This window comes from Eupeodes corollae, chromosome 1, assembly GCF_945859685.1.
Source record: "Eupeodes corollae chromosome 1, idEupCoro1.1, whole genome shotgun sequence".
Taxonomy (NCBI): domain Eukaryota; kingdom Metazoa; phylum Arthropoda; class Insecta; order Diptera; family Syrphidae; genus Eupeodes; species Eupeodes corollae.
The window spans coordinates 90,673,410-90,684,364 of NC_079147.1; the positions used below are offsets into that span (position 1 = coordinate 90,673,410).

The following is a 10,955-nucleotide window of genomic DNA, read 5'->3' on the forward strand; positions in this document are numbered from 1 at the left end:
AACAATGTGGTGTATGTATCAAGGGCAGTCGATGCTGTTGATGCTCTGTGCTTAGGTGATGATTCGTATTTTTCGGTCGCAACAACAGTTACTTGGGAGCGACGATGTTGATGATGTTGATGATGATGTTGACTTCTAAGCTTTGTATTTTTCGGTCGCAAGTACCGCTAGGTTAGAACGACCGATGTCGATGGTGCGAAGACAGTGCAAGTGCATTGGATGGCCTTGGCATTGGCCTAGTTGTGATGATTACTTCTGTGTTAGGGCAAGTGCGATTGATAACAACAGCTATTCTTGACAGGTTGATGATGAAGGCGTGCTAATAAATTCCAAAGGTTCTATAGTTGGTCATGGCCTACGTTTGGCATTGGCATTGACATTGAAATTGCTATTTGGTGCTAGAAGAAAACTAGAAAAATTATAGGGTGATGTTTTGGGTGTTTGGCAACAACCAAAGTTAATTGTTGCGAACAGCAACATACTGCCCGCCTTGAAAGCTCCTACTTTCAACACTTTATGTACCTTTGCTTGTATTTTCAGGATCGAATTCGATTGGTATTGGACACAATTTGGATATCGCACGTTTATAGATACCTGTGGCTGTTTTGACGTTAGCCACACGTATGTTCCCATCGTCTCCTGTGTAGATTTCAACGATTCGTCCCATTGGCCATTTGAGAGGTGGTGTGTTATCTTCCTTTAAAAGAACTAGCTCGTTAATGTGAATGTTAAGTTGTGCAGAATTCCATTGTTTTCGAAGTTGAAGTTGTTGAAGGTAGTCATGTGACCATCGTCGCCAGAAGTTTTGTTGGATCCATTGAAGAAATTGGTATCGTTTCAGGTTGCTAATGTTGCAAGCTTCAATGCGAGGTTCTGCAATACTGGTAAGTGGTGACCCAACCAGAAAATGTCCTGGTGTGAGGGCTGTCAAGTCGTTAGGATTACTGGACATTGGAGTGAGAGGCCTGCTGTTCATAACTGCCTCAATTTGGCAGCAAACTGTTGTCATCTCTTCAAATGACAGCACCGCTTGACCAATAATTCGTCGAAGATGGTGCTTGGCGACCTTCACAGCTGCCTCCCAGAGGCCTCCAAAGTTGGGGGAGCGTGGTGGAATAAAACTCCATTCAATTCCATCTTGAAGACACTCTTGACGAATGATTTCGTTGTGCTGCTCGGACATGAACAATGTATGCAACTCTCTAAGCTCCCGATGTGCTCCTGTAAAATTAGTAGCATTGTCTGAATATATCTTCATGCACTTACCCCTGCGCGCAATAAACCGCTTGAGTGCCAAAATGAACGATGATGTTGAAAGGTCAGATACTAATTCCAAATGTACGGCCTTAGTACTGAAGCACACGAAAATTGCCAAATAGGTTTTGTAGGGTGCACGTCCTCGAATGCGATGCGAAACATATAGTGGTCCACAGTAATCAAGTCCTGTTATGCTAAAGGGTCGAGAAGGTGTTACTCTTTCACACGGGAGGTTGCCCATTATTTGTTGCGCCAGAACAGGCTTATTGCGATAGCACATGTAACATCGGTGAACTACTCCTCGTACTGTGCTTTTTACATCCAAAATCCAAAATCTTTGTCTCAAGATATTATGCAATGTTTGAGGCCCAGCATGTTTGTTGATATAGTAATGATGACGAATGAGGGTGTAAATGAATGGATGCGATTTTGGTAGCAAAATTGGGTGCATTGCATCATATGGTAGTGTTGAGTTTGATATTCGTCCTCCAACTCGGACAAGTCCATTTTTGATGAATGGTGAAAGTTGTTGTATACTTGATTTAAGAGGCTTTCCTTTTTTAAGGTTATTGATTTCCTCGGCGAAAGTGTTGTGTTGAATCGTGCAGAGTAGGCACCTGAGAGTTTCGTCAAATTCTAATGCTGTTATGGGTCCACTGATTTTAGGCTTGGTTTTTTTGAAGACACGGTTGTTAATGTGCCTGCGAACATAACAAAATATACGAATTAATTTGGAAAAATTGTTATAATATTTGCAATTTAAAATTATGTCAAAGGTGCGATGTGCAACAAGAACTATATTTTGTTTCCGCTGTTCAGTAATCTCTTCTTCCTCGGGTTTGTTGTGAAGTTTGGGCCAATCTTGTTCGGATAGTCGCAAAAGGTTAGGACCCTGAAACCAAAATTTGTTGCCAATGAGTTCGTGTGGGAATACTCCTCGAGAAACCAGATCCGCAGGATTGTCCGAAGTTGGAATGTAATTCCATGTGAAGTGTGGAAAATTTTGAATTTTTGCGACTCGATTGCTCACGAAGGTGGTCCATCGACATGGTTCAGATGCTAGCCAAGCCAGAACGATCGTTGAATCAGTCCAGCAGTAGGTCTGTATGTGCTGTCCAAGAATGCTTATGACTCTGTCCAGAAGTTCCACCAGCAGCAGTGCTGCACAAAGTTCGAGTCTGGGAATTGTTGTCTCTGCAATCGGTGCCACTCTTGATTTTGCACAAACCAAGTTCGACGATACAACTCCATCTTCGTCTATTGTTCTGAGGTACACGCAAGCTCCATAGGCCTTGGTACTAGCATCTGAAAAGCCATGAATTTGTGTGTTTATATTGCAAGTTGATACATACCGAGGGATTTTTATTTGATTTATGTCATTGAGGTGATTCCGATATTCCAACCATTGAGTGTGAAGATCTTCTGGGAGACTCTCATCCCAATGTAGTTTGAGCTTCCAAAGTGTTTGCATAAAGATCTTTGCTTTCACGATGAAGGGATTCATAAGGCCAAGTGGATCATAGAACTGTGAAATCTGCGATAAAATACTACGCTTGTTAGATTTGTGACTTGGAGACTCGATGTAGCTGAAACGAAAAGTGTCTTCCTTTGGATCCCATCCCATTCCAAGAGCCTTGATGACTTCACTATCTCCTAGAACAATGAATGATTCCTTGTCTTCTTCCGGAACGTTTGCTATGATGGTGGGATCATTAGATGCCCATTTGCGAAGGTGAAAGCCTGCACTCAAAAGCAAGTTGGTCGTCTCTTCTTTGATTTGAATGACCTCACTACGATCATTGGCACCTGACATCAAATTGTCCACGTAAAAGTCACGCAATGTGATTGCCGAACCAATTGGAAACTGTTGTGCACCTTCTTCTGCCAGTAATCGAAGACATCTCACTGCTAAGTATGGGGCACAACTTGTGCCATAGGTGACTGTTTTCAGCATATAGCTTTCGATTGCCTTCGTTTTGTAGTTGCGCCACAAAATGCATTGTGTGTTAGTATCCTTGGGACTTACCAGAATTTGTCGATACATTTGTGTTATGTCTGCCATTAATACAAAACGATGGGTGCGAAAACGAACGAGGATGGTGAAGATGTCATCTTGAAGAGTTGGACCGACCTTCAGAATGTCATTCAAGGATTTGCCTGATGATGTTTTGCATGATGCGTCGAAGACAACGCGCAATTTGGTTGTTGAACTATCAGGCTTCAAGACACAATGATGAGGAATGTAGTTGACGTTATCTTGAATAGCCTTTCCTGCATCTAATTTGCACATGTGATCTAATCGTGCATACTCGTCAATGAAGTGGCAATAATCTCTCTGTAATGGTAGAGAACGATATATTTTGTGTTCAATTGATACTAACCGCTTCTTTGCTATTTCATATGAACTCCCGAGCGATGTGCGATCCTCACGAAATGGTAATTGAACGATGAACTTGTTGGTCAATGGGCAGCGAGTGGTTGTTGATTTGAAGAATGTCTCACATTCCTCTTCTTCTATTGAGAGTTTCTTTGTTGATATGTGATTGTTTTCGATGGTCCAAAACTGTTGTAGGAGTTCTTCAATAGATGGAGTAGTAGTGGTGGTGAAACAAGTGTAGTTGATGCTAGATGATTTTGGTCCAACTGGTGCGATGTCCAACAAAGGTGTGTATTCTTGATCATTCCTTATTGTGCCACCCACAATCCATCCGAGTGATGTCTTTTGTAGGCTTGGAAGATTTTCTCCTAGTTTGATCTGACCTACTTGAAGAAGATCAAAGTAAATCCCTGCGCCGATAAGACAGTCAATAGCACCAGGTTGATTGAATCGAGGATCAGATAGCCAAGTATTGGAGGGAATCTTCCAGTTTTTGATGTTTATATGACGACTTGGTTGAGGTGAAGTGATTTCTGGAAGAATTATAACATCTAAGTATATCTTAAAGGAATTATTTAACGATGAAACGCATAATTGTGCCCTTTGATAAGCGATAGTGCTAACTTGTCCAATTCCACTGACGTCTAGGTATGTGCGACTGCGACTCAACTTGAGGTGTTGCGCAATATGCTCAGTGATGAAGTTAAGTTGGGAGCATGAATCAAGTAGTGTTCGACCAATTAAAGATGTACCTCCTCCATTGGAAAGATTAACCAGTGCGGTAGCAAGTAATACGTACCCAGCATCTCGATTGATGTTGTCAGCATGGCTTGCCTGTAAAGAGGTAGATGAAGTCGAAGGTAATGGATTAGGATTAGGATTAGCAATTTCTTGGGAATCTGTTGCTGATGGTGCAGGAGTCTGAGGAATTGCAGGTGCGATGCGCTCACGATGCAGCAAGGTATGATGACTGTCACCACATTTTTGACATTTATTTGCCGAGTTGCAATGTTGTACTGTGTGACGTCCTCGTAGGCAATTAAGGCATAATTTCAACTCCTTGGTGAGCTTGAAGCGATCCATTGGAGATAAGTTAACAAATTTTTGACAGCTAAATGGGTTGTGTGATGGCTGGTTACAAAAGACACAAGGTGACGTTGAAGGTGGATTGGTTGTAAGCAAGGACGAGTTCTTGAACAATGATTCTTGAGTTCTTGATTTAGCGAGGTGATGCGACTGCGACTGTTGTGATCGTTGATGCGATTGTGATGTGTTGGCTGATGTAGAACTGCGATGTGATTTTGCTTCGATGATGTTGAGAGTTTTACACCGTCTCTCCATGAATCTGCAGAGATCATTCCAGGATGGGAATTCAAAGGCATCACTATTTGTCAGGGTTGTGGAATCCAAATTTTGGGTTAATTTGCTAAGGGTCTTCTGCTCTTGTCTGGCCGATATTTCATCTTCCCATTTGGCTTGGGACTCGTTGTCAAACTTTGACAAGATCAAATGCAGCAAGAATCCATCAGAAATGTGTTCCGTAGTACCTATTGAATTGAGTGCTCGGAGATTGACATTGATGGTGTCAATCATACCACGAATAGTTTCCACAGTGGGTTTAACTATGGAGTGCAGTTGAAAGATTTCTTGGATGTGTGCCTGGAATAAAAATCGTTTGTTATCATATCTGCATTTGAGAAGTTCGATGGCAGTTTCGTAGTTTTGGCTGGTGCATTCTAGAGACTCAATTACTCTGGCTGCGTCTCCATGGATGCAAGACCGGAGATACTGAAACTTTTCGATGTTGGTGAGCTCCTTGTTGTTATGAATAAGCGAGTTGAACATGTCTGAGAAATCCATCCATTTGGTATACGATCCCGAGAATGATGGAAGTGCTAACTTTTGTAAGTTCACACGAGATTTATGTGAAATGGTGACGTTGTTGGGTGCGATGGTGCTATTTGGTGCCAAAAAGGTATCCAGATGTTGGAGCATATCTGAACGTAGAGTGTAATACGTCTCTTCGAAAGCATCTCTCTTACCACTTGTGAGTTCTTCTTCGTCAAGACGTTCGATCTGGGATTGCACCTTCTCGAAGTTGATGTTCTGAGTCTCGAGCATCTGTAATTTGGTTTCAACCTGGAAGCGATTAAGAGAATTCAAATTAGTGGCCAGAAAGTTTTTAGCCTTAGTTTGCTGTCCAAGGATGACAGCTCGTTGAGACCGGAGAGCCCTTAACTCCGTTTCATACGACTCATCCGATTTGGTTTTGGTTTCGGTTGACATAATAGCGATTGTTCAATTCACGATTGTTCACAATTTTACACAAGTTCAAATTTTCGCGAATAAATTTAGTGCAAATTGGGTGAATTTAATACAAAATACTGATTGCTATCCGGCTCGAAGGACCTCTATGATTCGACTAGCTTTTTAGCCGAATATTAAAACAAATGAAATTAAATGAAACGCGATAAATTTGCAAGTAATATAATTTATTTTTTATTAAATAAACGTGGAGATGGTGTGTCGAACAATAATAATAATGGACTGTGTCCTGAGCCCACAAAGAATAGGCTTTTATACTTTTATCTATGCACCTGTATAACACTTGTTGTTGCTTGTTGTTGCTGCTTCGGCTTAGTTAAATTAAACTAAGTCATCGTTGTCGGTCGCAACTACCGCTATTTGGGAGCGACAATCGAAGATAAACAATGTGGTGTATGTATCAAGGGCAGTCGATGCTGTTGATGCTCTGTGCTTAGGTGATGATTTGTATTTTTCGGTCGCAACAACAGTTACTTGGGAGCGACGATGTTGATGATGTTGATGATGATGTTGACTTCTAAGCTTTGTATTTTTCGGTCGCAAGTACCGCTAGGTTAGAACGACCGATGTCGATGGTGCGAAGACAGTGCAAGTGCATTGGATGGCCTTGGCATTGGCCTAGTTGTGATGATTACTTCTGTGTTAGGGCAAGTGCGATTGATAACAACAGCTATTCTTGACAGGTTGATGATGAAGGCGTGCTAATAAATTCCAAAGGTTCTATAGTTGGTCATGGCCTACGTTTGGCATTGGCATTGACATTGAAATTGCTATTTGGTGCTAGAAGAAAACTAGAAAAATTATAGGGTGATGTTTTGGGTGTTTGGCAACAACCAAAGTTAATTGTTTGCGAACAGCAACAACACCTATTATCGAGCTCATATGCGATCTGCTTAGAGAGAGCATGCACCTCGAACAATTTAAATAGAGTGTTGGCCAGATGTTTTTTGTGGCTTGGTACGTGGAGGTGGAGTACAAGTGAATACAACTTTAGGTGGCACAGGCAGGGATTTAACCGAAGACCTCTTGCATGACAGTCCAACGCACTAACCACCATGCCACGGGTACGAAACTGCTGTGGTAAAAAAAACTATCACACAATTTTCTTGAGAGCCCTTTCTGAATTATTATCTGTATAACAAAATTTTTTTGAAGTCGATATCTTTTCTGGTTCTTGAGCTATGGACGACGAAAAAAACGTCGCAAGCGTAGGTACACACGCACGCACAGACATTTTTTAAAAACAAATTATTTTGCCTCTAGGGTCCTTGAAAAGTCGAGATATGTCAAAATTTTTAATTTGACAAATCGGACCCATAACAATAACTTCCTATGGGACGTTGCAAATTAATCAATTTTAAAGTTACTTACTACTGGAACGTTGAATTACGTTTTTGGCATCTGGTTATTTGTAGATATTTGCAAAGTTTTGCTAAAATTCTTCAAAAACATAACAAGAACTCTTTATTTCTAAAACACCCATTGAAAATTACTGGTATCTAAATTCCCGAGAGAAAATCTAAAAGAGAGAAATGAAGGTATTTTTAGATGAACTTGCATTCAAGGAAATTTTCTATTAGATGTAAGTCTTCTAAAATATTTCTGAAATTCAAACAAATATTTGTGTACCTTCATATGTGAGCATTTCATTAAATATTTCATAACTAAACTCATATCCATTTAAAGGTTAGATTACTTATTCTATGATGGTACCCTTTCCCCTATTAATTTTTTAGTGTGCAAGGCAAACAAAATACCATTTTAGGGTTATTAAATAATTGTTTGTATCTAAAACTATGCACATAGTAAATTCCTTACTGGTGTAAGCTCCAAATTCATATTAGATCTCGGCTTCATTTATAATAATTAAATAATCTTAAGGAATACATCCTATCCGTTACCTTTTCCATTAAGATTCAAGTAATTGGTATATGCCTTTCCGTCTATGTATGTATTTATATAAATTCTATAGTTTACATCAAATATCCATTTGTTTGCTTTTCACCTATCATTCGGCTTTTATTATATGAAAGGTACCTACGAACCGAACATACCTTGTTGAAAGGTGTCCTTGTTAGTATGAAAGGATATGAGCTTGAGTAGGTATGTAGAATGAAGGGTATGTACATTTTCTTTTACTCCAAAAGACCATTGTTTGGCTTAGTAAGTGATATATCCTTCCGTGTACCTTAGTTTTGTTATTCTTTGAACCAAAAACTGATGTAGGTTTAGAAACAATGCAAACAATGTAGGATAACATACATAGGTATGCTTACTCTTCAAGCATTTGATAGGAGCTATATAGTAATTTATTTATTTTTATTTTTATCAACGTGAGTTGTGCTTTAGAAAACAAACACACATATATAATATACTAATGTATCTACGTAGCTGCATTGTCTAAATTAAAATCTAAAATGTTTATCTTCAAAGTTTTGCGATTATGAAATCAACAAAATGTTTAACAATATTTAGGAGAATGATGGTCAAATTTTTAAACTAAGGTTAAATATAAATATACCTACTCGTATGTGTGTTAAATGCAGATAATGAAATAGATGAACATTACAGCATAATTTGTTCAAACATATGTAAGTGAAAATTATATTATATAAAAGTATCTACTACCTGACTGAAACAGACTTGACTTTTCAGTAATACAATTTTGAACCAAATTGAAAACTAATAAGCTCTTTAAAATTATATAAATAAACGATATTTTATAACTAAGTTTTGTATGAAATTTTATAACCAAGATTTTGTATTTAATTTTATTGTATAAGTAAATAAATAAATAAGGTGGCGCAACAGGCCATGAAGTACCAGGACCTAGTGACTTACAACTCTCAACCATTCCTGAGTGCGAGTACTGTTGTCAGAAATGGAAGTTACCTACAATTTCAGTCTGAATCCGAGCGGTTTATTTGAAAAAGCACTTTTCATGACAATAATTACTCTAAGAAGATTTGTCATTTCCCTCAAGACACAGTACCCTTGCATGAAAGTCCGAGGCACTTTTTGTTTTAATTTAATTTGTATTCATTCATTCTTAAAACTATCTTAAAGCTAGACAAAAATTCATAAAACTAGCCTTATTAACAATAACTTACAACTAACTTAATGGTCCAATACGGACACTCTAAGTTAAACTATAACACTAACTACTAATGCCTTTCGGCCCTAAGATCTATTTTACTTCAATTTAAATTGTATTTATTAGAAAATGTTGAAAAAAAAACTAATATCAAGATCCTTTTTTACTTTTACTTAAAAACTACTTAAAATAAGTTCCTTAATATAAAACTTAAAGCTAACTTAAACTACCTCTTCTACCTATAAACTACTTAAACCTAGAACAACCACAGCAGCAAATCTAACTATCTAACATTTTTTGGTATTTTTTTTCCTAATTTCATGTTATTTTTTATTTTTTTATTATATTTTTTTTTTGTGCCACCATGCCTATTTTACTTAAAGCTAAACCTTAAAACTATAAAACAAGTATGTCAGCCGGCCAAATCTAAGATTGAACCCACTTAAACTGGTTCTCCTGCTTCCACAATCAGTTCGGTCCCATTAGTTCACAGCCCTACTGAACCGAAGGAGCTCTGCTCCACCTTGTGCCATGACGTCCCGATTGTAAAGGAGTCGCTTATCCACGGTTCGTCGTCTGACGTGGTAGATTAGCGGAACTGCTAATCAATCCTCTATCAGACCGCATCTGTCTAAAAAGAGGAATGCTTCTGGTGAAATTAAGCCCCGAAAGTTAAATTTTTGGTCGAAGGCATGGCCCTTACAATGTAACCTCGAACGAGTTTTATCACGAAATTGTCAATTCTGTTGATTCGAGCCCCGTTGTATAGGACCTCGTTGGAATAGTAATGCACATAAGAAGAATCGGCTGTTCGACTTTTAAAACTGGGAAGGGGCAACGCTGAACCACACAGGACAACCATAATCATAGTTCATATAAGGGCCATATAACAAATTACCTTCAGTCGGGAGTCAAGCCCACTGTCCCTGGTCAGAGCAGCATTTATATATCTGTCGAAGTATAAATACTGATCTAAACAGATATCGAAGTTGTTCACTTCACTTTTGCTCCATAATGGCTGCCCGTGAAAATCAACGATGACGATCTTGCGCTAATTCTTGCAGGTGTCCCTCGTTGCCATAACGACAAAAATACACGAAGTCCGGAACTGAATTGTCTCCGACTTTTGGAAATTCATTTTCAGTTTCCAGTGATTTGACGTCTCATAAATCAGCTCAGTTTCTGATGTTATTAAAAAAAATTATAAAATATATAATTTGAAAATTATATATTAAGGGGCTACAATCGAAAGTGATCAGTGTTTGCCCTGTCCCAGCTTCCATTTGTAAGATCTTCAAAATAGTGCTTCTGGTACATCATGAAAAAATTTTCTCGTACGTTTTAACAATTTCTGCCCGATAGTTTTGATTAAAAACAAAAAACAGGCTGGGATGCGACCCACACTGATAACTTTCCTTGCTTAAAAGTTTGTTTGTTTGTCTTGCTTAAAAGTTTGTAGGTTTTTGTGTTGGGTTAAAAAAGTTTTCACTAGAATTATTCATAAAAATTTAAAATTACCAAAAATATTTTTCATATAAGGAAATAGTTTAGTTTGAAAATCTCGGTTTGTTAAACAGATATTTAGTCGAAAACAAATGTTTACCAATTTTAGTAGCATATCTTAAATTTTTACAAATTGGATGGATGAAATTAATTTCAGAGTTATCAAGAACCGAACATCAATTGTTACCAAATTTGCGTACTAGTTTTTGTAGACGTTGTTGATTTAAGTGACCTTTTTCAAAGTGATGAAAATGTTAATGACGGGCTTTAGGTCAATGAAAAAACAATTATTTATGTTGTCACGACGTTTCGTTCATGTCTATGAACATCATCAGGAGTGGCAATTAATCTATATTTGCATTAATAAATTGGTTACAATTTGATAACATTAAAAAAAAA

At 38.2% G+C, this 10,955-nt stretch overlaps 1 protein-coding gene across 1 annotated transcript; it reads right to left on the minus strand.

Annotated features, from left to right (window-relative positions):
- Positions 1-514: 514 nt before the first annotated feature.
- LOC129941403 (uncharacterized) lies at positions 515-5,920 on the minus strand. The gene is made up of 2 exons (XM_056050029.1): positions 2,070-5,920; positions 515-1,958 (listed from the first exon to the last, which is right to left on the minus strand). Exons 1-2 carry the CDS (start codon positions 5,918-5,920, stop codon positions 515-517), a joined length of 5,295 nt encoding a protein of 1,764 aa, XP_055906004.1.
- Positions 5,921-10,955: the final 5,035 nt, after the last annotated feature.